Source organism: Diadema antillarum, unplaced genomic scaffold (assembly GCF_040938485.1).
Source record: "Diadema antillarum isolate AM-2024a unplaced genomic scaffold, OU_Dant_1.0 scf00000091, whole genome shotgun sequence".
In the NCBI taxonomy this organism is placed as follows: Eukaryota; Metazoa; Echinodermata; class Echinoidea; order Diadematoida; family Diadematidae; genus Diadema; species Diadema antillarum.
This window is the reverse complement of record NW_027270980.1, coordinates 3,060,411-3,085,288: the sequence shown is the minus strand read 5'-3', so window position 1 is coordinate 3,085,288 and position 24,878 is coordinate 3,060,411. Positions and strand designations below refer to the sequence as shown.

The 24,878-nt window shown below is 39.6% G+C and overlaps 1 protein-coding gene and 1 long non-coding RNA gene across 2 annotated transcripts; both read left to right on the top strand.

Annotated features, from left to right (window-relative positions):
• Positions 1 to 1,085: 1,085 nt before the first annotated feature.
• LOC139718206 (uncharacterized) lies at positions 1,086 to 4,373 on the top strand. The gene is made up of 3 exons (XR_011710027.1): positions 1,086 to 1,164; positions 3,251 to 3,429; positions 3,984 to 4,373. It is a non-coding gene; the product is annotated as an uncharacterized lncRNA (long non-coding RNA).
• An 835-nt stretch (positions 4,374 to 5,208) lies between these two features.
• Positions 5,209 to 24,797, top strand: LOC139718205 (probable sodium-coupled neutral amino acid transporter 6). Its single transcript, XM_071629685.1, is given in 13 exon segments — positions 5,209 to 5,346; positions 7,378 to 7,523; positions 10,937 to 11,063; positions 12,484 to 12,523; positions 13,489 to 13,570; positions 14,638 to 14,779; positions 15,567 to 15,752; positions 18,540 to 18,619; positions 18,909 to 19,009; positions 20,418 to 20,542; positions 21,199 to 21,355; positions 22,981 to 23,075; positions 24,558 to 24,797. Coding segments are annotated over 13 exon segments (1,512 nt in total). The 3' UTR covers positions 24,651 to 24,797.
• Positions 24,798 to 24,878: the final 81 nt, after the last annotated feature.

Below are 24,878 nucleotides of genomic sequence, written 5' to 3'. Positions count from 1 at the left end.
CTTACCAATGTTGGAGGCTTTGAAAAGTTTGATACTGCATATAACGACTTTTGATATGTACGAGGTTAGAGATTTGGTGATCCTATCACGCTGGCGTTCGAGAACTACTAGTATACTGACTATAGCATATGGCATTCCGGCTAACTTTTCAAGCCCAGGTTATCGCAAAAGACAACATAGTTCCCACGCCAAGGCTACCAGCAGTCGGGTTCAAACAACAGGGGATTACAAAATTTGAAAGAGGCCTTTGTTGTGTGCTTGGGAGGTCAAGTTTATGACCAATTAAGATTGAGCTTAAGCGTCTTAACTTCTTATCGCAATAGAGGCTGGAAAGCCATAGAAAATACGAACACTATGGGCTCAAGGGGTAGCGCAGCTGTAAGCTGCGTATCAATATTGAGTTGAAGTGCTTCAGGTGTATATAAAAGATACATGTAGGCCTACACCCGCCAATGTACAAAATAATTGTCAACATAGATGCATGAGTTATATCACAATACACAATGCACAATCAAATATTTCCGAACATCATACACGAGACACAACACTGAAATAACGCGAGAAATGACATAAAGTATGTCTTCACCTTTTATACCGTTGTAGTATGAGTAATCTTTTATTTTCGTTCCAAAAATAATAGTGACAGAAACATAACAGAATCATATGACACAATGAATCATTTTGTATGAAAATTAAGATAACAAGTATGATAGCCCTATAACCTGAAATAAAACGAAATGATTATATAGATAACCATGAACACTAAAAGATATGTTGTTTGAAGGAAAGCATGGATTGTTATCTCTGCAGTACAATTTCTCCTTTTGCTTTCTTCTTCAATTCAATCTTCCTCTTACTATAGAGCTCACTCTTTCACTGCTGCACAACACACAATCTACCCCCCACCCCCACCCCCACCCCATCTCTCTCCCCCCCTCTCTCTCTCTCTCTCACCTCTCTCTCGGTTTTGTTTATATTACCCAGGAGGCCTTTCTCCTCCTCGTGATCAAAACAAGGCCATTCTCTGTTTAATGTCCCTCGCCACGCCACGCCACGTAGTATCGCATTGTGAAACAGAAGGCACGCTCTATTCATAGAGTACTGTGACACGCTAAATCTCTTCCTCTCTTCCGCAGAAAAAGGTCCATGTCGCCATGACAGTTGGTAAGAAGACCATTCAATTTTTTAGTCTGTTTATGTTGTATCTATATTCATATTTATGGCAGGTCTTCTAGCAGTAAGTTATGCTGATTAACACTTCTAACAGAAAGGTTTGCAGCTACGGATTAATTCTGCTCTGCCAGTAGAAGAGAGGCAGAGGTGTATCGTGAGTGCGGGATCGAGAGAGAACGAATGTGTTGCACGGCGTGGTTTCTTGATGTCAACGGGAAACTCAGCACAGCTATATTCCATTGGAAGTATCATTTATTCGTATCATATAATGTTCTTTGTACTTATAATATCATGAAGTTTCAATTAACTGTGAAATCCTGATGAAGTTCAAACTCGAATATGAATGAAGTTGGTACGGATTAATTCTGCTCTGCCAGTAGAAGAGAGGCAGAGGTGTATCGTGAGTGCGGGATCGAGAGAGAACGAATGTGTTGCACGGCGTGGTTTCTTGATGTCAACGGGAAACTCAGCACAGCTATATTCCATTGGAAGTATCATTTATTCGTATCATATAATGTTCTTTGTACTTATAATATCATGAAGTTTCAATTAACTGTGAAATCCTGATGAAGTTCAAACTCGAATATGAATGAAGTTGGTACGGATTAATTCTGCTCTGCCAGTAGAAGAGAGGCAGAGGTGTATCGTGAGTGCGGGATCGAGAGAGAACGAATGTGTTGCACGGCGTGGTTTCTTGATGTCAACGGGAAACTCAGCACAGCTATATTCCATTGGAAGTATCATTTATTCGTATCATATGATGTTCTTTGTACTTATAATATCATGAAGTTTCAATTAACTGTGAAATCCTGATGAAGTTCAAACTCGAATATGAATGAAGTTGGTACCGTATTATACTGGTAATCGTGGTATGCAAATTCGGCAATATGTCACAGGAATATATGCCTACGATTGGAACATCGTAATGAGAGTATAGCTTTACAACCTCAATTCTTTCTAGTTTATTATTGGCTTATGTGATGTTGAGTCTATGTTTATTGCATAAGTAAGCAAAGGTAGGCACATATCAGTTTAATTCAATAACATACATGTCATACTATATAGGCCACGTCCAAGCAGTCACGCACACAGCGCGATCGCTTTACAGCACTGAACATGCCCCCTGTTCATAGAGTACACGTACGCGTACGTAGGCCCTACTTAGTATACTGTAAAACATGATATATTCGCGGCATGAATTTTTCGCGAATTGGATCGACAGCCTTTTTCGTGGTATGAAATTTTCGCGAAGTGCCACTGGCGTTCAATGCATATAGTGTAAACAAGGACTTTCGCGTGCATTTTAATTTCGCGAATCTTGGCGCTCGCGAAATTCGCGAAATTAAAGTGCACGCGAAAATTCCTCGTTTTACAGCATAAACCAAACCCGACGTGGTGCGTGGGGATAACACGCGATCAAATACGAGTACCTGCATACAACAGGTACTGCGTTCTTTATAAGCAAGGCAGATGAAAATAGTTTGTTAGATATTTGACAATTAGATCAATTTTGGTTAGAATTCTTAAAGGAGAGATCATTTAAATTGGAATACAGAGTTTACGGTGGGAGCCTTGCATGCTGTCCCGTAGCGTTATGGTAAACGTGTGTAACGTATAGCGTGCGTACGCGTACGCGTGCGCATATGGGGAAAATATATGGCATTATATAATGGATTCAAGAATGTAGCCAATTGGAAGCGCTGAAATGAGTCACGTGTGCGCTCATGATTTTTCTTATACATGCATGCGCAGATGTTACAAGTGCGTCGCGCGCTACTTAGTACGCGCTGTCAATCCTGTAAACAACTTCTAGTTAAACAACTTTTCGTTATTTGGTTATTTGGTTCATTGCATAAGATTACACATTTTTCCCCAGTAAATTTATGTACCTTCATTGTACTTTTTCGTATCGTTTTTCTTTTCTCTTTTTTTTTTCGATATGTAATCTCAAATGTATAATTCACATGGTTATCTCCAATACCCTGATTGGGTGACATGAGATAAATTAAATTGTCATTGTCATTGTCAATTGTCAACTGTCAAATTGTCATTGACCTTTCTCTTAATTCATTTCTAGTTCTGGCTGCCGTGCCATGCCAGCCGGCCTTTCCTTGTGCATAACATGTGTGGCGATGGCCTACGTATATGTGCGGGATTTCCGAGTGCGACGTGCGTAAATGTTTGGGACGAACATCTTCGGACATCTTGACTTTTGAGCGAGTGCTACATGTAGCTGACTGGTATTGACCCACAAAGGTACATGAAAAATTCTGTTAGTTTCCGACCCATTTCATAAATCAAATAATTAGTGGAGATGCAGCTCACTCTCGGGCATTTACAATGTAGTGCAACATGCACTCGGCTTCGCCTCGATCGTGCATGTTTCACAATTGTAAATACCCTTGAGTGCGCTACAACTTCATTGACGTACTCTCACCTGTGTATTATTTGTATAATTATCGTAATTGCCTTGGCCAAAGACTAAACACCGGAGTTCAGTCGGCGTTAGCTCCGCCTATTAACAGAACCTGCATGACATCATCTCATGAATAAAGGGTTTTTTCCTTTGCGCAAAAATGCGCTAGGGCCCTTGGGGCCCAAACCGAATGGAAAAAATCATAAAAAATATTTTGCAAATGTGGATACATGTTCCCAACGCGTCCTATCAACAGTAAAAGTGCTACATTTTTTTTTATGTATAGCTCCTTATCAAAGCAAACAATCTAATAAGTTTCTGAAAAGATAAATAAAGGGGACAAATGTCTGTCATTTCGACTACAAATTGGATTTTTTTGATGTACCGTCGACAGGGCCCCAGCCAAAGAAGTGAAAAGGTGTGGGGCGCCCGCTACTAGGATTACACGGGGCCCCTGGGGAGGGCGGGGCCAGGCATTGCGCAATCACTTTACTCAGCATGGTCATCGATTGAAGGTCAACCGTCAGCATGTACTCGGATATATTTTGGAATATTCTGCGTCTTCCACATCATGTTTAGGCAAGTCTTTCCGTAATAATGATTTACAATGTACAAAGTTTGTCATAACTGCATATCGGGGTAGGAAAGTGAGATGAACGTGTAGAATTTGTGGTAAGTTTATGAGGATTCATTTCATTTTTAATGGCGGCGGATGCAATTTGACCCCTCATTCATTTTGACGTACGCGGGGTTACGAGATGGTGCGGATTGATTAACACGTAATTAAGCGGGTGTCCAATTTCTGAAGGCTATGTCCTTGACGTTCGGCGTCCCTACCATAGGTCTACATGTAATCAGGCAGGCGCAGGCGAGGGATCCAGATCTCACACCTCCCTGGCCCTGCTTCCACCATGATACAGTATTTTCACACTAGCAGAGAATAACAACGTTTTCAACAGGCAGAAAAGGGAGCGGAGGTGAAAGCTTTTTGAGGATAGTCATCTCCATTTCGGTATACAATCAGCGCCCTCTCTCAGTCTCATCACACGGCCACGGTGCTCGAGTATTGGTCTACACTAGTAAAGTTTACATTATTCCACTCCCCGTGTAAAATGCCGAAATGGTAACAAGTTAAATGGGTTAATTTACACGATGTTTTACAATGAAACTTCAACTCTGTCTAATCTCTGACATACCAGCAATCACTTAAAATATGACAACTTATAACAAGGGAAATTCGTTAGCTCCTTACGATATATATATGGTGCGAAATGAAACACGAAAGATCTACTCAAACTCAAATTTACCCGCACTGGGCGACGCCATCGCCATCTTTCTGAAGGATATTTTGTAGGAAGGCTCCCTCTCTTGTCGACTGTCTACACAACTTTACGGTCCAGTGAACGATCGCAAGGATCTATGAGCGCTAGTGAGTACGGCGGTTTTCCAAGCGGCGGAAGTGTAGAGTTCTTATGTACTTCGCATCGCACACATAAACACATCACACACCGTACATACACCACCGACGCGAGACGGCAGCGAGCGCAGCGGCTGTAACTGGCGGCTGTATGAGTGCAGTGTTTACTGCCTTGACGAGGCTTTCTACGACGACTTGTAGAATGGAGTCGAAGAATGATTGTCACCGATTAATGGCAGGTCGAGTTGAAGATGCCAATGAGGACACCTTCCAATCATTTCAACGTAACGTTACAGACGCAGGAAATGAAGAAACTGCACTTCTCTCTGCTTCCGTACAGGTATGACGTGCAACAGTCCCACTTGTTCTTATCCGTGTTGCGTCTGGCCTTTCTGTATGTAGCGACTACAAAGAATTCATTCACACGAACAGTAACAGCCCAACCAGACACCGTGCGAAATAAGCGTTGTGTACATGAGCGACAGGGCTGTGTGTATAGTTACCTACACCAACAGTAAACTAGACTGGAAAGGCAAGTTGATCTTGAGTTAACATGGTTAATGAGACGCTAAATTAAAGTCACAATCACTCACAAACTGGGCTGAACTGTTGATATTTTTAAAGCAATTTTTCGCATCGATGTGTGTTCAGATCCTGGCTCTGTCTTCATACATAACATATTTTCATCATGGTCATGGCATGGCATGATGATATAAATTTCATGATTTTTGTTGGCCTATGCTGTAGCAGTGGCAGTTTATTGGTAAATTAATGTTTGTGCAATGAGCTTGCGCTTAGCTAAGTTCGGAGCGCAACTTGAACACTTGAAATTGAACTTGTGTGAATACTATACTGTCTATGATCATCATCATCATGACATCATCATTCATGGCGAATCATGACATGATGTTGATTTGATATCTACTGTAAAAGTGGATATTTTCACGCAAGTAATATTTTGCGCTCGGCCGGGTATAGAAAGATGGATTTTGTGTGTTTTTAATTCCACGGAATCAGGAACATATATGGCATGCTTTTATTTTCGCGCTAGCGTGTTGGTTGCGCGAAATGCATGAAAATTTCCACACCGCAAAAATTTCCACTTTTATCAGTTTTACAGTACACATATATATCAATGGCAATGCTGATTTATCGACTATTAATCAGCATTCAGTGTTACTTTTATTTTCAATAAACCGTCTGAGAGGCTGAACATGAAAGCCAAGTGTAATCCCCTGTAAAACTATCTTGTTGGATAGAGGCTACTGGATTAATTTAAATTTTATGAATTAGACCTGTAATACAAATATCTTGCTGGATCAGTAAATCCACTTCTTAAAGGGGCTGTACAGAACTGGTTGAGGTGGGGATTCATGGTTTCTATATTCCTAAGTGAGATAATGAGAAACCTCTTATGAAATATGAAAGAGCATGATATTTTATGAAGGATTCAACATTTATTTGATGAAAATTGGTTTTCAAATGGCTGAGATGTCCAAGAAAGTGATAATAATAAAAGACTACATGCCCCAACTTTATTAGGATATCTTTGTTTCACCTTGTTTTTGGATATCTCGGCCACTTCAAAACCGATTGTCATCAAATAAACTTTTGATACCCCTTAGAATTGCATGGCATGCTCTATGACATCTCATAGAGTGGTTTCTGCATGTTAAAAATGTTAAAAGCTAAATCCTCACCTCGACCAGAACTGTACACACCCTTTAAGCAGTAAAATCATTTGATGCTAAACCAAGATTAGTAAACATTATTCCTTATTTTGTGATGTTGATATTTAATGACCATCATGGCAATAATACAGGTTGGTACTTGGATCATAATCATTGTTTTGCTGACACCAAATATAATTTGCATTTATAATCAAAAGATGAGCCTATTAACCTGTTGAGGACAAGTTCCGAGTAAACCTACTTGGACAGGTGCTGTAGCAAAATCATTCCTTCCTCAACAGGTTGAAAAAAAACCCTACAAGTTAGTTTCATTTACCTTTGAAGGTATAAAATTACACTCAAATAAAGTTTGAGAGGGCATACCTACCCAGAAACATTCGTGGCATGAAACTTTCACAAGTTGGAGCTTACGGCCTTTTTGGCGGTATGAAGCTTCCACAAATTGCCACTGGCATTCAGTATATCGTGTAGGAAAAAAACAAACAAACTTTTGCATGCATTTTACAACTGTACTTTTGTGGACCTTGGCTCCTCGCAAAATTTGCAAAAGTTTCATGCTGGCAAAAATGTCTGGTTTTACAGTATGTATTGTCAAGTGCGATTCATTATAATTTCAAAGATATGTCTGGCTCCAGACCTTGAATTAGCCCTTAATTTGTGCAATTTCTTCCTGATGACAGGAAATCGGTTTGGAGAGGGTGAAACGTCCTGTTGCAGGCAACACTTCATTTGGCCTCTCTGTCTTCAATCTCATGAATGCCATCCTGGGCAGTGGTATTCTAGGATTGCCCTATGCCATGGCACAATCTGGGATCATTCTCTTCAGGTATGACATTTTTGTTCATAATTCTTTCTTATTTGGAGTCACTATTATGACCATGTAACAATTTCCTTCTTTGATTTGGCCTACATTTTCTATGTGCAAGTAGTAATGCAGGCAGTGCTTTTACAGGGTAGTCATGATTTGCACTTCAGGCTATGTGTACAAATTTCTTTATTTATTTAAAATGATGATCAGCAAAGCTACATTGTATGTTGCAGTGCAGATTCCTTAGAGAATCGGTATGTGACTCAAAAGCTTGGAGGCTATTTATGTTTACCTTTGAAACTTTTGCAAACATCAGACAACAAGGTATAAAATGTGTTTGCCAAAAAAGAGGCAAGAAATATGTTGAATATATTTTCTGTTAATGGACTGGGGATAATTTACCTGCAGTTAAATGAAATGTTATATAATATTAAAAAAATGTTCCAGATAAAAAGGGTAACTTATCAATGTTCATGAGGCAAAAGTGTCCATGCTTTAATATTCATATACTACAAAATAATTGTTATCATTTTGCCCTAAATATAATCCAAATATAGTCATCCACATTTGATAAACAAACCCAACCTGTAGTGCATCTAACTCAGCTTGTCACTTTTTTCAGGATTTAATATGAGTTAATGTTGTACAGAGGTCTGCTGCAGCTTCCAGGTTCAAACCCTCAAATCAAGGAAACAAATCAGCAAACAAAAGCAGTCTCACACATAGTCTTGTCACGTCTTTGTATTGCATACTGTGAATAAATTTTTTAAAAACATTTTTCCTGACACTGCTGCCTTACCTGATAAAGGTATATTGTCGTAAGTCCCAATTGTTGTTGCTGGGTCCATGCTGCTTATAAATCTACATGTAGAGCAGGAACTATCCATGATGCTGCACATGGTCATTTTTACATTGTACATGGTGGTGATAGAGTAGGACTTCATTTTCAAAGCCCAGACCAAAGTCATACATTGTACGATACACAAAGAGCTCTCATGAAGTGGGATCCAGATCGTCCTTTGACAGGTTTCCACCACAAGTTTGTGTAGTCAATTGCCATAGAAGTCAGAGTTACAATAGGCTCTTTTTTTATAGTTGTGCAAGAAAGCAGCCGTGGAGTAATTGAGGTATTTTGTTTAAAGGAACACAGAACAAAGGCAGGTTTTAGAGACCAGGCTTTTTGCACTATCTATTCACTGTATTGCCCACCTTTTCTCTAAACCAGGCTATGAAGGTTTGCTCTCGCAAGTCCAATGTCTGAATGGCTGCTTGAGTACATTGTATTTGATTATCATGCTGTGTTGTACCAATTCAAGGGTATTTCATCCCATGAGATGAACAATTTCTTGCACCTGCCTCTGTGCCAATTCAATGTCTTACAAAGTCTGATCTTGGCCGTGCTTATCCTAGATAAATATTGTTGTGTTGTTAATGCCATGTCAAAACACATTGGAATACCTTAGACAAAATTGCTTACAGTGCAAAGTTCATCCTGTGTACCTGCACAAACTGTTCTTTACTCCTGACAGAAAAGAAAGTGCTCTCTAATTACATCTTTAACAGAACAGTTACCAGAGAATTCAGTGAACTTAATCAAATTAAAGATACAAAAGTGGAATGACCTTCTCTGTGTCAGAGTATCAGCTGATGTTATGGCTTATGAGCTTCTCAAAACAACCAATCTGAAATCTCTTTCACAGTATGCCCCATTTACTGGTTGCACATAAAATGTATGCAGTTTTGCCATTTGAATTTGTATTGTGGCGGCAAGAGGAAAGGAAATGATTTTCTCAGTAAATAGATATTTATGCACAGCTTGTCATCCATGAATGGGAGGAATGCAAGTCCAGCCGCATTTTGTGAGCAAAAAGATTTATCAAATTTGAAAGCTGTCATTTTTAACCTGAATGTGATTCCAATGTATCAGCTGGCCAAGGCACATACAGCATGTCATCATTGTTGAAAGGTTTTGTAAACAGATTATTTTGTAGTGCAGATTTGTTCCCTCCCCCCCCCCATTTCATTGAGTACTGTGAATCATGAAGAATGTGTTATGTTATAGTCTGAAACAATGTGAAACCAAATGCCAGCTACGTATTGTACTTTGTCAACTGCATGCTATGGTGCAAACCATTATATAAAAGCAAGGTTTCTGATATCACTTGGTTTGCTGTAATGAAAATACAGATGGACAACTATCAACCCTCTATATTATCCTACAAGTATATGCTGTGGATAGTTCAACATTTGTGTACATTGTACTCTCTCTCTACCTCCCTCCTCTTACAAGTTGTTTTCACCATTCGTACACAGGTAATGCACAACTTGTATTCAATCATGCTGCAAACAGACCTTCAAATTGATTAAACATAAACTGTGATAAGGACTGCTGTTATCGGACTGGAGTTGGGTATGACCAGGGAGGTGACACAGGTGGCTGTGATCTCAGCCTTGCACTCATTCTTGAACTCCCTGGTTGTTTCATGCTATCACTGTGTAACTTTTTGTCACCTCATGCAGCTAAACATCAGCCCTGCCATACATGTAAATGGCATTATAATCTGTACTACTGGTGTTTATGATTCCCATTTTGATATTAAAGTACTGCAGTGTCTATTTAAAAAATGCTCTATACCGGTACTTGAAGGTGGGGCAGATCCAGGAATTCCGAATTGGGGGGGGGGGGGGGGGGCCTTTACAAAATTAAATAATGATAAAGTGGGGCACACCTTGTGCGTCCCCGCCTGATCCACCACTGTGTAGGTATGGGGGATATGATATAATGATTATGAATTTAATTTTAATGATGATGTCACTGATAAGAATGACATGATGATCTTGATTGTGAAAATGATTATGATAGATTTGTGATCATTATTGTCATTACAATAACAGCAAAAATTCTGGTGTTTTTAGAGTAATATTTTGCACACATTTTTTCACCATTGATTTATAACAATTTGTTATCAATCAATATACCACATGAAATTCACTGCTCTGGAATATAGCAAATTCCACTTCAGCTGAAGCTCTGACGTACATTATACCAGGGAGGTGGGCCCACCTCCCTGATTATACAAAGTTTATTCAAAGGAATCAATGTCTCAATTTTCAAACTCTACTCATGCAAAACAAACATTTACAATACATGTTGAACATCTAATAATTTTAAGATTCAGGCATGATTTTTATTGTGTGTGTGTTAACCTATAGAATAGTACTCACATTAAAAAAAAAATAATATCACATTCAATGACTTTGGAAAAATGGCATAAGGATAGAAGCACTTTTTTTTTGTTACTGTGAAAACAAAATGGATAAGTATGAGAGGTGTGAAGTAAGATAAGTCATCTAGCTTCTTCCTTCACATTAACCATTGTTTTTCAGCTATTTACAGTTTTCTTTCTTTTCTTTTCTTTTCTTTTTTACAGTTTTATGTTGACGTTTGTGGCAGTGACAGCCAACTACTCTATCCACCTCTTGCTCAAGATGTGTGATCTCACAGGTCACAAGTCATATGAAGATATAGGTCACAGAGCTCTTGGTGTTCCAGGCAAGGTTAGCTCTATTTACTTCTCAAGATGCTTTATCACTATTCTCAGTATGATGGAGTCAATGGGGGCCTGAGCTTTTGAGTCTGGCAGAATCCTTGTCAGAGGCAAAATGACAAACAAGTTGGGAAAGCAATCACACAATAAATTGAGTATATGAATATAAGAACGACCCAAGTCCATGGAAGACCATTTCGAGTAAACTAAAAAAAACTTAATATCTTTTTTGTTTGTCCAATAATATTCTATTTAACTGTGATGGGAAGGCAACATTGTATATACAAATTAGAACATATATTATTATGACAATAAACATTAACATTAATTGTGGAGAGGCCATTTTGTGTGATGGACTTGGGTCGTTCTTTGATTCATATGGACTTGGGTCGTTCTTTGATTCATATACATGATATTCTGCTATAGAGATGAGAGAAGGACGAGAGAGGGCGCTATAATATGAATGTAAGAATGACCCAAGTCCTTCATTCTTACACTCATATAAGATTTAACTCATTTATTTCAGGCACTTCCGGGGGTAATTAGGATTTATCATTTATACACAAGATGAGTCCATGCATAACCTACAATTTCCCATGTCAAACTGAATTTGGCCAAAAATTGGACTTGGGTCGTTCTTATATTAATATACTCAATTGTAAGGACTGTACACAACAAGTACAGTGAGGGGAGGGCTAGGGACACACAACAAAGAAAACAAAACAATGGGGTGGGTTAGAAGTCAAAGGCAGAGAGCCCAACAGGGTGGGGAGCCCAACAGGTTAGGAAGGGGATTAAACGAGGGGATTGGCAGACACAGTCAGAGATGGGCCAGTGATGATTCCAAGGATCATGCAATGTAGGGGCAATCTTTGACTTCTAACCCACTACTTTTGTTTTCTTTTTTCTGTGTCCCTAGCCCTCCCCTCACCGTACTTGTTGTGTGTCATCCTTATACATGATTGCTTTCCATACTTGTTTGTCACTTTGCCTCTTACAAAGATTCTGCTAGCATCAAAAGCTCGGGCTCCTTTTGACTCCATTTGACTCCATTTGCTCGCACTATTAGATAAGCAGTTTTCAGCAGCTTTTTTGCTTTGTTTATTTCCAGTATAGTTCAGTCTGGTAGCAGTAAGATGAGTTATCATTCTACATTGGAAGACAGTAAGTCAATTGTTACCATTGCATGTCATACTGACTACTGTACGTGAACAGAGGGCAGTGAGGGTTGGTCCAAGGAAATTTTGATTAATATGACAAGTGCTGACATGCCTTGTAATAATTCAGCTACTCACATCAATATTTAGAAAGTTCAATCATGAATGAGCATGCTTTGAGATTCCACCTCAAGCATTACTATTTTCATTGGAAAATGATGTCAACTTCACTGCCATTTCCCCCTCCTTTCTTTTTGTTTTTATTCAATTCAGCTAATGGCAGCCTGCTCGATTCTTCTTCAGAATACTGGAGGTTTGTTTTGTTGTCTGTTTGTTCTTGTGTTACTCCATTGTGCAGGACAGTTGCATTCTGATTCCAAACACAAAGACCCACTAAAAGCAGGGGAAATTACATTGGAGAGTTTGACCAGTACTTGAAGCATGTGTCAAACTTGATCTGCCTTACAGTTAATAATTTCTTTTTTGCCATCCCTTATACAAGTTATAAAAGATGACCAGTGGTACATAATGGTAAAGATATTGGAATGCACAATTAGAAATTGCACAAAGATTAATGAAGTCAAAATCAAAATTACACATTGTACTCGCCTTGACACATCCAGATACGAATTTGACATCTTGATTTATATTATAAAAAGAGCTATGCTTCGAAATATTATACCATGTTAATATTATTGGCATAAATCAATTGGAAAAGTGATAAAATTGGCTTTCCAGGCAGGTACAGTTTCAAACATTTTCACAACATCACATCTCTGATACACTTTTGTACATATTTCTGGATTGGATTGACTGAAATTGTTTTATGTGTTTCATCAGTAGATGGCATTTCATTTCATTTAAGGAATAAACAAATGAAATATACCAGACATTATGTTCGAGTTCAAAATTAGTCTTCAGATTTCCCCAAAAGATGATGGCATCAAACTCCAATCATCAAAGGCTCAAATTCACCTGTTGAATACTTTTGTGCATCCCTAGAAAAACTGACAGCTATTTGAATTATCATAGCCAATTGAAACCCCGGCTCTTGAATCTCCTTTGTAGTAAAGTGTACCATGCTGACATTGATTTTCAACATGGGGGCATTTTTAAGGTACAATGTATGAATTCTGTGGTCCTAAAGCTGTTAATGTGACTTTGTTACTAAAGTACATGTAAGCCCTCAAATTGGCAAGAGCACAGCTTCTTTATAGATTCTAACATTACATGGTCATATTGTTGATATTGTGTCTTTTCTTCTTGTTCATGTCACAGCAATGTCCAGTTATCTCTTCATAGTGAAAAATGAAATGCCGGCAGTGATTGAGGCATTCACACATGAACATTTTGACCGAAGGTGAGTGAAAGTTCAGTGTAGTAGCTTGATAGGCAAGTCAGGTTATTAAAATATAGCAGTGACAGATTGTCCGGTTATCCTATTATTTGTGCATTTTCCTTTGACATATGTGTCTGTAGTCCTTTTGTTTTTACCTTGATGGTGAGCAGTTGTATCAAAGACATAATCAACTCTGCCAGAAGCACAAGTATCAAAAGAAATTCATCATTAATGCATTTTGATTGTCACTATAATAGTATTCATGTCTGTACCTTTATGGTAAGTGCTATCCTTAGCATTACGTGGAATGGTGGGATGGATCTTCTAAAGTAGTAAGTACAGTTGAACCTCTCTTATCCGGCCTCCCTTTATCCGGATCTCTCTATTGTACGGACGCATTCTCGCCGTGATTTGTTTTGTTTTTTTAATAATTACGGGAGGAAAGGGGGATTCCCAACTCCTTGAGAACTCCTACACAAACACACATGAATTACATAGTACTGCCAACATGATTAACATACATTACATCAAATTTCCTTCCAAATTGCTTACCTTCAGACATTTTAACATCCCCAAACATCCCCAAATCATCGCAAGAACATGGACAGATTATGCGCTTGAGTCCTCTCACATGTAACAATGAAAAGGTTGCAGTATGCACATTACATGCACTACATGTGGTACTACAATGGGCTACATCAGTACATGTGTATGTATATGCACATGTATAAAGCATTGAGTTTCCCGTATCCGGCCAAATCCCTTATCCGGATGAGCCCCGGTCCCGACTTGTCCGGATACAAGAGGTTCAACTGTAATGGTAATGTTGACTTGACAGAAGCCCATTTCAAAGTGCAGACTAGAGAGTGCTCAATTAAAGAGTTAATGATAAATCTTAAATATCGTTGATCATAGTATTTGTCAGAAATGTTAAAAAAAGCAGACAGAACCAACTGCACTTGTCCAAAACAGTCAGTCTCCATGCAGAATGGTAACCATCACTGCTTTTAAGTTCATTTGTTTTGTTTTGTTTTGTTTTTCTTTTTGTTTTTACTTAAGATTGTTTGTTTGTCTGTGTCTACATGTAGTGCCTGGTATCTGAATGGCACCTACCTGGTCCTCCTCATCGTCGTAATCGTCATCCTCCCCCTGGCTTGTCTGCCCAAGATTGGTTTCCTCGGCTACACGAGTGCCTTCTCCATCCTCTGTATGGTCTTCTTCACAGCAGTCGTAAGTGTTGTACCCATGCAGCTAGCTTCTTCGGAATTATGGTCATGATGAAGACAATTGTGGGGGGGGGGGGACACAATGTGCGAACGTAACAGACTGTGATTGCTGTAGATACCCTGTCAGATTTTAAAACTGTCAAAAAATTTGCCAAGGCATTCTGGGCGCTAATGAGAAACCTGGTAGGCCGTAATAAAATGTAAAAGGCTGTAACAAAACTTGGAGGCTGTCTGTAGTAGAACACGACAGGAAATATGGCATGATCTTGCTTGACCAGATGCCTGTCAGGATGGCATGTGGTAGCTACATGTCCACTGGAGCGAGGACTGGAAGGAGCAAGACTAGCATTCAAAGAAGGAAAAACAGGAGAATATCTCTCCTACTCACAGCGCACTACGTTTCAGGCAAACTCGGCTGCAGTGGAGCATGCTGTAAAATGTAGCATTTATTAGCAAATTGCCAGTTGGATGGGGGATCTCAGACATCATTACATGCTGCTATGATACTCCAAGTAGGAATGGCTAAGGGTGAGTGAAAAGTACTTTGATTCAGGGAAGGATAGCAGGCAAACTAATCTTTATTCAGTGGAATATTCAAACTAGGAAGGGAATGCTGACATAAACTTGTTTTGCAGAGCTAAAATGACTTTGTATGTGTTTGTGAATATCATGTTTGTAACGATAAAATCGATAAGATAGTACGGCCACCATGACAACTGGTAAGATTTCAACTGTATGGGACCTACTTTTTGCCAAGATCCAATGTACACGCTAATATTGTGATCTTCCAGATCATCTTCAAGAAGTTTGGTTTTCCGTGCCCCATCCCGGTGTAGCCGGGACACAATTCCACTGGGATGGACTTGGCAGCTATGCGGGAGGGGTACAGTGTGGCCAGAGAATTTGCAGTCCAAGCCTACCAGGATCACGCGAATGCCTCAGAGTGTAGGGCGAAGCTCTTCACGATCACCCTGCAGGTAATGCTGTATTGTCATTTAGTTTTGCCCCTTTGGATGATAATTCCTGATGACCATCATGATGATTATGGCTGCATAGTAAGCATCCAGTTTTGCTGTCCGACATGCATCATGTGGACAGTCAAATCAGGACTGCCACATTCGAACAAGAACTGTCAAATCTTAAATCACAAATCTGCTGACAAATCTTTATCCTTTCTGAGTTCAGGTTTTTACTTTGATGTCCGTATAATTCTGATTTGCCACTCCATAAGATTCTTACTCATGGAAAGAATGCCTCCTACTCTATCTCATTTGATTTGACAACATTCTTGTGTAGCAATACATCTCCAAAGAGGCCTTGTAGTTGTATACCTTGTAATTGATATCCATTATAACTTAGTGTCTACTCACAGAATGAGTAGATTTTATGCCTTTGTTGGATCTAATGCTTGATCCTGATGATGACAGAGTAACATTCAAAATTTCTGCATTGAAGGTAAAATATAGTTTCCACATGACTGCAGAAACTATTGATTTCTGCTCAGAAATGGAGACCTACGTCTAGGAAATGTTTGAAGTAATGCTGTGACAACACAATTTCATTTGGGTAAGGACAAAAATGTGAAATATCACCTAAAAAAGATAATAAAAGTAATTGCAATCTCAGAGCATTTCCACTTGTGGTTGCTACATAATGGTTTATAATAAATTACATCGATTTCAATGTATTGGACCATAGCAGTATCCATCGAGCAAGGGTGAATCATATGCAGCTTGTTAGCTCACCTGAGCCAAAGGCTCAAGTGAGCTATTGCGATCGCCCTTCGTCCGGCGTCCGTCGTGCGTCGTGCGTCGTGCGTCGTCCGTCGTCCGTCGTCCGTCGTCCGTCGTCCGTCGTCCGTCGTCCGTCGTGCGTCGTGCGTAAACTTTTTACATTTTCATCTTCTTCTTGAAAACCCCAAGACCGATTTTCATCAAACTTGGCAGGTAGCATCCCTAGGGGGTTAGGAACTCAATTTGTTAAAATGGGCACCATGACCCACCCAGGGGGCCCCCAGGGGGGCCCAAACCCCCCAAAATTAAGGAATCTTTAAAAATCTTCTTCTCTAGAACCAGAAGTGATAGAGCTAAGTTAATACTATGAGTTAGTTCATTGATGACTGTAGTTTCAAGTTTGTTCATGGCAGAATCAGGGATGCCCCTCTTGGGACCCAGGGGAGGGGGGTGGGGAGGGGTTCTAATGGGGCCTAAATTGTACATTTTCATCTTCTTCTTGAGAACCCCATGACCCATTTTCACCAAACTTGGCAGGTAGCATCCCTAGGGGGTTAGGAACTCAATTTGTTAAAATGGGCACCATGACCCACCCAGGGGGCCCCCAGGGGACCCCCAGGGGGCCCACATCCCCCAAAATTAAGGAATCTTTAAAAATCTTCTTCTCTAGAACCAGAAGTGATGGAGCTAAGTTAATACTATGAGTTAGTACATTGATGACTGCAGTTTCAAGTTTGTTCATGGCAGAATCAGGGGTGCCCCCCTTGGGACCCAGGGGAGGGAGGTGAGGAGGGGTCCTAATGGGGCCTAAATTGTACATTTTTATCTTCTTTTTTAGAACCCCATGACCCATTTTCACCAAACTTGGCAGGTAGCATCCCTAAGGGGTTAGGATCTCAATTTGTTAAAATGGGCACCATGTCCCACCCAGGGGGCCCCCAGGGGGGCCCAAACCCCCCAAATGAAGGAATCGTTAAAAATTTTCTCTAGAATCAGAAGTTATACAGCTAAGATAATACTATGAGTGAGTACATTAATGACTGTAGTTTCGAGTTTGTTCATAGGAGATCCAGGGGTGCCCCTCTTGGGGGCAGGGGTGGGGGGGGGGGGGGGGGGGGGTTGGTTAGGAAGGTCCAAATGGGGGCCTGAATCGTACATTGTCATCTTCTTCCTGAAAACCTCATGATAGATTTTCGTCAAACTTGGCAGGTAGCATCCTTAGGGGGTCAGGATCTCAATTTATCAAAATGGGCACCATGCCCCACCCAGAGGGCCCCAGGGGGCCCCCAATTCCCCAAATTAAGGAATCTTTAAAAATTTGGGCCCTTATTGTACATTTTCATCTTCTACTTCAGAATGCCTGGTCAAATTTTGGTAGAGCTGTGAATAATTTAGATTAGTGACTGCGTGAAAGGTGAACTTGCGATACTCAGGTGAGCGCTAGACCCGCGGGTCTCTTGTTAATATAACTGTATGCAATTCAGTACTACTGCTAGGGCACGTTTTGATCATCATGTACTAATATAAGGCTCTACCTACCCACTGCTGAATGAGGATGGCGCTTCAGGAACAGAAGTCGGGTACACCACCTTTTATTATCTCACACTTTTGATCTCTAAATACTTCACAACAACTCATTGTCCAGGGGCCCGTTGCATAAAACTTACCGTTGAATTTCAATGGTAACTACCGTCAAAATTAGGCATCACAGCCAATCAGCATCAAGGATTCTAAAATTTACCGCTAATTTGAAGACATACCGCTGGAAAGGAGCGGTAAGTCCAGCGGTAAGGGTTTTATGCAACAGGGCCCTGGCAAGTGGCTTCAGCCTGACAATTTTCTTGGTAGAGCCTTTCAATGTACTGCAAGCAAATTCCAAATGGTGGAAGATGAATTTTTATACCTTCTGAGAACTACACTGTATGTTTTGTCAATTAATGAACATAGGCTGTTCCATCTTCCATCTTCCTGTGGCACATTTGTACACAATATTTTCCTTTTTGTTTTTGTTTTTGTTTTTGTTTTTTGCAGACGGCATACACCATACCCACAATGGCATTCTCCTTTGTGTGTCACACTGCAGTTCTACCAATCTATGCAGAGCTGTCCAAGTAAGTTTGGATTTCTTTACAGCCAACTTTGTAAGTGGAGCTCTCGCTTGAGAAGCAGTATGGTTAGTTTTCTGCTTGCTATTTGGTTAACAAGTGTTGCATTGTCATTTGTAACACAATCAGCTGAAAGTAAAATTTAGTAGGATGTAAAAAAAAACCCTGACAGATTGTCATGTGATGTCCTAGATGAAGCTGAACAGTGAGATTTAGCTTACAGTTGAGTTTAACATAAGACAGATGTTAATTGATAATGGCTGTTTTGACTGACTTCATTGTTTTATGTACACAGGCCAAGCAAACAGAGAATGCAGAATGTGGCCATAACATCCATCGGTATCTGCTTTTCCCTGTACATGATAGCGTCGCTGTTTGGCTATCTAACATTCTACGGTGAGACCTGCTTCCAGTATTTTCTAGTACAGTCGAAGATGTGTAGGGCAACCACTGAATGGAAAGTGTAGGGCAGGCTTATAGACAAAATGCCACTGTACTGTTGAAATGCAGGTTGACAGGCAGACTGATTTTTATCACACAGTATCAGGGATGATGTCCATGACATGCATGTCTGCTGTATACATATGAATATGAAATTTTCTTTCATGTTACTAACTGTCATATCTCGGATGTTCGGTGGATGCTAGGTGCTAGCTAGATGTGTTTTAGTCTCAGTTTCTTATAGTTGTTAGGCTACAGGTTTGACATCCCATGTGTGAAAAAACAAAAAGGCGGTAGCATGAGAGTCAGAAATGCCAGCAGATTAAGAAGTAACTCAGTATCTGGCATACTAACACTGAATGTTGAATCTTTGGCTGCTGTACACTGTGACAGTGTAGACCTGAGATAACTGTGTAAGCCATATATTTTGTTTCTAGTGCAAAATTCACACATTGAGTCTTGCGAGACAGTGTCATTAGGGATTGAATTTGCGATATAGTGACAACAGGAGACTGAGATTTCAGCATCATTCCTTTTCAGGAAAAAAAAGTAATGATTTCCCACCTTAAAGATAATGTACAGTACCTTTGTTGTGGATGGCAATATGTTTATGAGTTGTTAACTTCACTAATATAAAGTTGGCGTGCACCATGAAATACAGGAAGTGCACTGTAATAGGCAATCAAAAATGCAACAAGGTTAATACTATCCAGGCCCTTTTTAAATTATGTCCAGAACCTGACAGTGAGTGTTTAAAGTGTAAGGGGAACTCTTTGTACCTTGACCTCTCATGACATTCAAGGGCCAAAGCTGGTGGGAATATTAGTTGCAGATAGGCAGCTGAGGCAAGACGTAACCAGATATCGCAACACTCGCTATCACAGCAAACTGAACTTTTGGTTGCAACTGTGGTCCTTATAATAGAAAAGGTGTATTTTTCCCTGCATGCACAGATGACCCTTAGTACTGGTTGATCATAGCACTTAGAATCCAGCACTCAGAATATACACTGTAGATTTCTGATTTAGAGTACGTACATGTATGTATCTGGACTGTTTCAGCTAATGGTATGCAGTTGAATGCCAGAAGAAACTCTATTGCACAACAATCTTGGCATGACCATAACATGTTCTGCATTGTCAAAAGTATACAAACAAACAAACTGCAACTACGGGTGAAAGCCAAAAAGCTCCTTTAATGCTCCCATATGAACTCAGTGATGATGCTGATATTGTTCATTGTCAAGGATATTCTAGTTAACAAACAAAAAAACAAAAAAACAAAAAAAAACCCAAAGAGCTCATGGAATACTACCTTGAGGAGTCTAATGATGCTCATGTTGGGCATTTTGTGGTGTTTTCAGATGCCATCAACAGTGAGGTCCTCTATGGATACAGCATGTATAATCCAGATGACATGCTCATCCTCATTGTGAGAATAGCCGTTGTCATAGCGATTGTCTTCACTGTACCCATCATCCATTATCCGGTAAGAGGTCAATCATTTCTCCTCAATGGTTTTGTGAAGCAAGTGTCAGAAGCCTTTTCTTTTGAGAGTTTCTTACCCTGTTTTCATCATAATGGAAAGGAAATAGCTCCCTCTCCTTGTTTACTTTGTGGAAGATTTTTTGTTTAAAAAAAAAAGATAATTGGTGTCACAGGGTATTACAAGTGCCATGTCAATTAGTTAGACTTCATCTCTGGTCTGGTGATAACATGATGATGACATTGCTTGGATTCCTTTTTCGATCCTTGAATCCGTTTTTGCAGATAGTAATTAGTGTTCATTTCTCAATAATGAGTATAAAACAATGTTAATTTCTTGTGCAAATGTGACATTCGTGTGACCATCATTGACTTTCGAATGCGACAAAAAGTCAATTAGTTAGACTTCACCTCTGGTCTAGCGATACATGATGGTGACAATGCTAAGATTCCTTTTTTGTTTTCCTTGAATCCATTCCTCATGATAGTAAGTGTTAATTTCTCAATAATGAGCATAAAACAATGTTAATTTCTTGTGCAAATGTGACATTCGTGTGACCATCATTGACTTTTGAATGCAACAAATTCTCATAAGATGAATTGCAGCGAGCAATCGTGCAGGTAAGAAATTAAATTGGAATAACTTCACCCACCCCACAGGGAAGGATCGCCCTGCTCATGATCTTCGGTACGGCCTTTCCGTCGTACTCAAGGTTCTCATGGATACGTCACTTCCTCTCCACATTCTTTCTCCTGTCGGTCGTCTGCACACTGGCCCTGTGTGTACCAACTATCACGCAAATATTTGGCATTACAGGTAGGTGTTGTCATTTTTCCATACATCACCCGACAGTCAGCTCGAATAACTCCTTTTTTTATACCCCCGCCAAACAAAGTTTGAAGTGGGTACAAAAGAATCTTTTTCTGGTTGGGTGGGTGATCAGTCTGTTGCACATGCTTGCAAACTGCCTTCTCCAGTTTTTAAGCGATTCAAATGAAATTTGGCACGCATGTTGAGCTCAATGTAAAATTGTACAAGGCACACAAGCAATTCAGAAGAAATTTGGCACGCATGGTGATTTTGATGTCCATTTGTGCAAGACATATTTTTCAGAAGTATTGGAAATTATGATGCCATTGTAGTAGCACATTAGTTTGCTGTTTATTATTCGTGCTAGCATACCAGTAGAGAGATGTTACTGCATGTACAATGTAAGTGGGCTATTAATTACCTTCAGTGACATTTCTAGTTTTTTTCCCCAGTAAGCCCTCTGCATGTGTGATTCACAGGGTCTACCTATTATACCCAGTATGTTTGTAAAGACCACTGTTCAATGTTTGGTGAATAGAAATTGGACATTCAGGTCATGATCAGAATGTTATTGTAAAGATTTGTTATGACAGCAGAGAATGGTCTGCATGCTGTCTTATAATTGTATACCACATGGTAGTCCTGATGTGCAAACGTGATGGGATGTTGACCTTAACCCATTGAGGATGGTCTGATTTTGCTACAACACCCATTTTCCATAGACACTTGCCCGAGTAAACTTGGGACTTGTCCTCAATGGGGTAAAAGAAAAGAAAAAAAAATGTGTGCTAGTGGATGTCAAATTTTTGCTCAAACTGCCCCCCTTGCGTATCAGTGCAAAATGACAAGGATGCCTTGTTGGATAACTGAATGAGATTCAAGTGATCATTTATTCCATACTGTCCGTATTTCCCTTCTGTGTGTGTGTGTGTGTGTGTGTGTGTGTGTGTGTGTGTGTGTGTGTGTGTGTGTGTATGTGTGTGTGTGCGTGTGTGTCTGTATGTCACTACAGAGTAGCTGTCTCATCTGAAGTGAATTCTCTCCTAAACCTAGTTCATGATGAAAATCTGATTTTTGTGGCTAATGTGTTAACCTGTGTTCTAGAACTGCCTTCCTTGTGCATTTCATTGTCTATCATCAATAACTATGACAAGAAGCTCTGCCTCTTTGTAATGGTCACAGTGTTGTAGCACCTCTCAGATAATTTCAAATGAGGAGTCATTGGTATGTAGTGTGCCTACCAAAAGATTCAAAGCGTATTTCTTGTGATACATAATATGTACAAATTTGGACTTTTCCCATGATGCAGGATATTGGACAGCAATAGATAAAAAGATATTACAAGCAGAATCAATAGGATTTTTTTTTTCAGGTGTATCACCTGATCAAGGTGTCAATTTTAAAGTGCGCATGGGATTTCATTTTGATATAGGTTGACTATCAATAAGTCATGATTTGCCTTTGGGAATTCACTCAAAATGGCACAAAGGTGCTGCTGTACTTGCTTTTCTGCATTCACTCATGGTTTCCTTAATTTAATGTTGTATGTGCACCTATTGCCATGCCACTAGATCTCATCTTTCAATCAAGAAATCATTAGTTTTGTCATCACTTGTTTTATTTTGCTGTAGGTGCCACTGCCTCAACAAGCTTGGTGTTCTTCCTGCCATCCCTATTCTACCTCAAACTGGGACGTGAACCTTTCAACTCCAGACCAAAGATCCTGGTGAGAGAGACTAACAACACCTAATGCCTGTTTACAGAATTCATATGAATAGGCTTAAGCACTTATAGCTTCAAAGAGGTTCCAACTTTCTTTTTAAAAATTTGTGATGCATTTACATGTGTACACACTTTGTTGTTGTTTTTTAATTTTTTGTGTTCTGTGTACTTCCTATTAATTGTGTGTATGATGTAGTTTTTTGTTTATTTCATTTCATTTTTATTCATTTTTGTTTTTTATGCTGAATAAATTAAACTGAATTGAAATTGAATGAAAATGTGTCATGTACTTCAAGAATGCATCTTAAATGCAGTCAGTGTTCAAGTAACGTGTGTACACATTTACATTCCCCTAAATGTTTTAGGAATGGCAAATGTTGCCAACTTCAGCACTTTGCCTGCGTGGGTTCAGGGGCGGATCCAGGAATTCCGTAAAGGGGAGATGCCTTTACAAAATTAAAGGGGTGGGTGGGGTTAAATTTATTTTGTTTTGACGGAAAAAAAAGAGGGGGCACACACCCGATGCCCCCCCCCCCCCCCTTTACTGTGGGTTCCTTGCACACTGAGACCTTGTACTTCTACTAAATGAGACAGATTATGTCATGAACTGAAGGGCTTAAAAGGCACACACAAAATGTGATAATCTCTTCAAAGGAACATAATGTGCTCTGGCAGTGTCACAGATGTCAAGGAATTGTTGTAGCTTAGAGAGGATTGGGGGGGGGGGGGGGGGGGGGGGGGGGGAGTGGATGGCTGATGATGAATGATGTGTCAAATATCAAATTCTGTTCCAATAAACTGCAATCAAAACTGTCCTCTATCACCTCTGACCACAGATTGAGATTGAAGTATTGGATGAAATGAATGATTGAAGATGTACATAATTCTCTTGTCTAAGTATTCTGACAACTTGCTCTTATTGTTATCTTTCGATCTTCTGTCTTTCAGTCCTAGCAATTTATCCATTAGATTATATGTGGAGTAATATATCTACCCATCTCTCTACTCATATCAGTGTTTCATATTACATCTATGATTATATCTAAGTCTGTCTATCAACCTATTCATCTGTTCATCTGTATATATCTATTCATCCATTTGCCTATCTATCCACAATCTATCTATTTTTCTGTCTAAATCTATCTATCTATCTATCTATCTATCTATCTATCTATCTATCTATCTATCTATCTAAGACTATCTATTTATCTATCTATATATCTATCTGTCCATCTATCTATCTATCTATCTATCTATTTATTTATCTATCTATCTATCTATCTATCTATCTAGTAGCCTTTCTATCTGTCTATCTATCTGTATGTTTCCTGGGAATTACAAATCACTCTCTCTCTCTCAAAGAAGAAGTAAAAAGAAGTGGAAAGATTTCATTTTGAAGATTTCATCTTAGAATATGCAGTGTCAGATGATTACAGGTATTTGGTCAGATTAGTTTTGTTTGTTTGTTTTTCTTTTTCGTTGCCAGGCAACATGTCTCCTTGTGGCAAGCATCATCTTCCTCGTCCTCAGCCTGTCTACCATCATCTATGGGATGGTCTCTGCTGATACCTCAACATGAACTCCACCCACCCTCTTCTCTAGGAATCAGCGGTTTGTTGCCATGGTGCTATGAGATGCAAAGTGGTTTTGGTGATCGCTACATTCAAAGCTCGTCTTTTTGTCATATGTAGAACAAGTTACAGATACCATGAATTATATATGGTTTCCATGGATACCACAGAAGAAACTTGTCTTTTGGCACAATTTCTGTGGATGATTTAATGTTGGCCCCTCTCCTAACATCTGC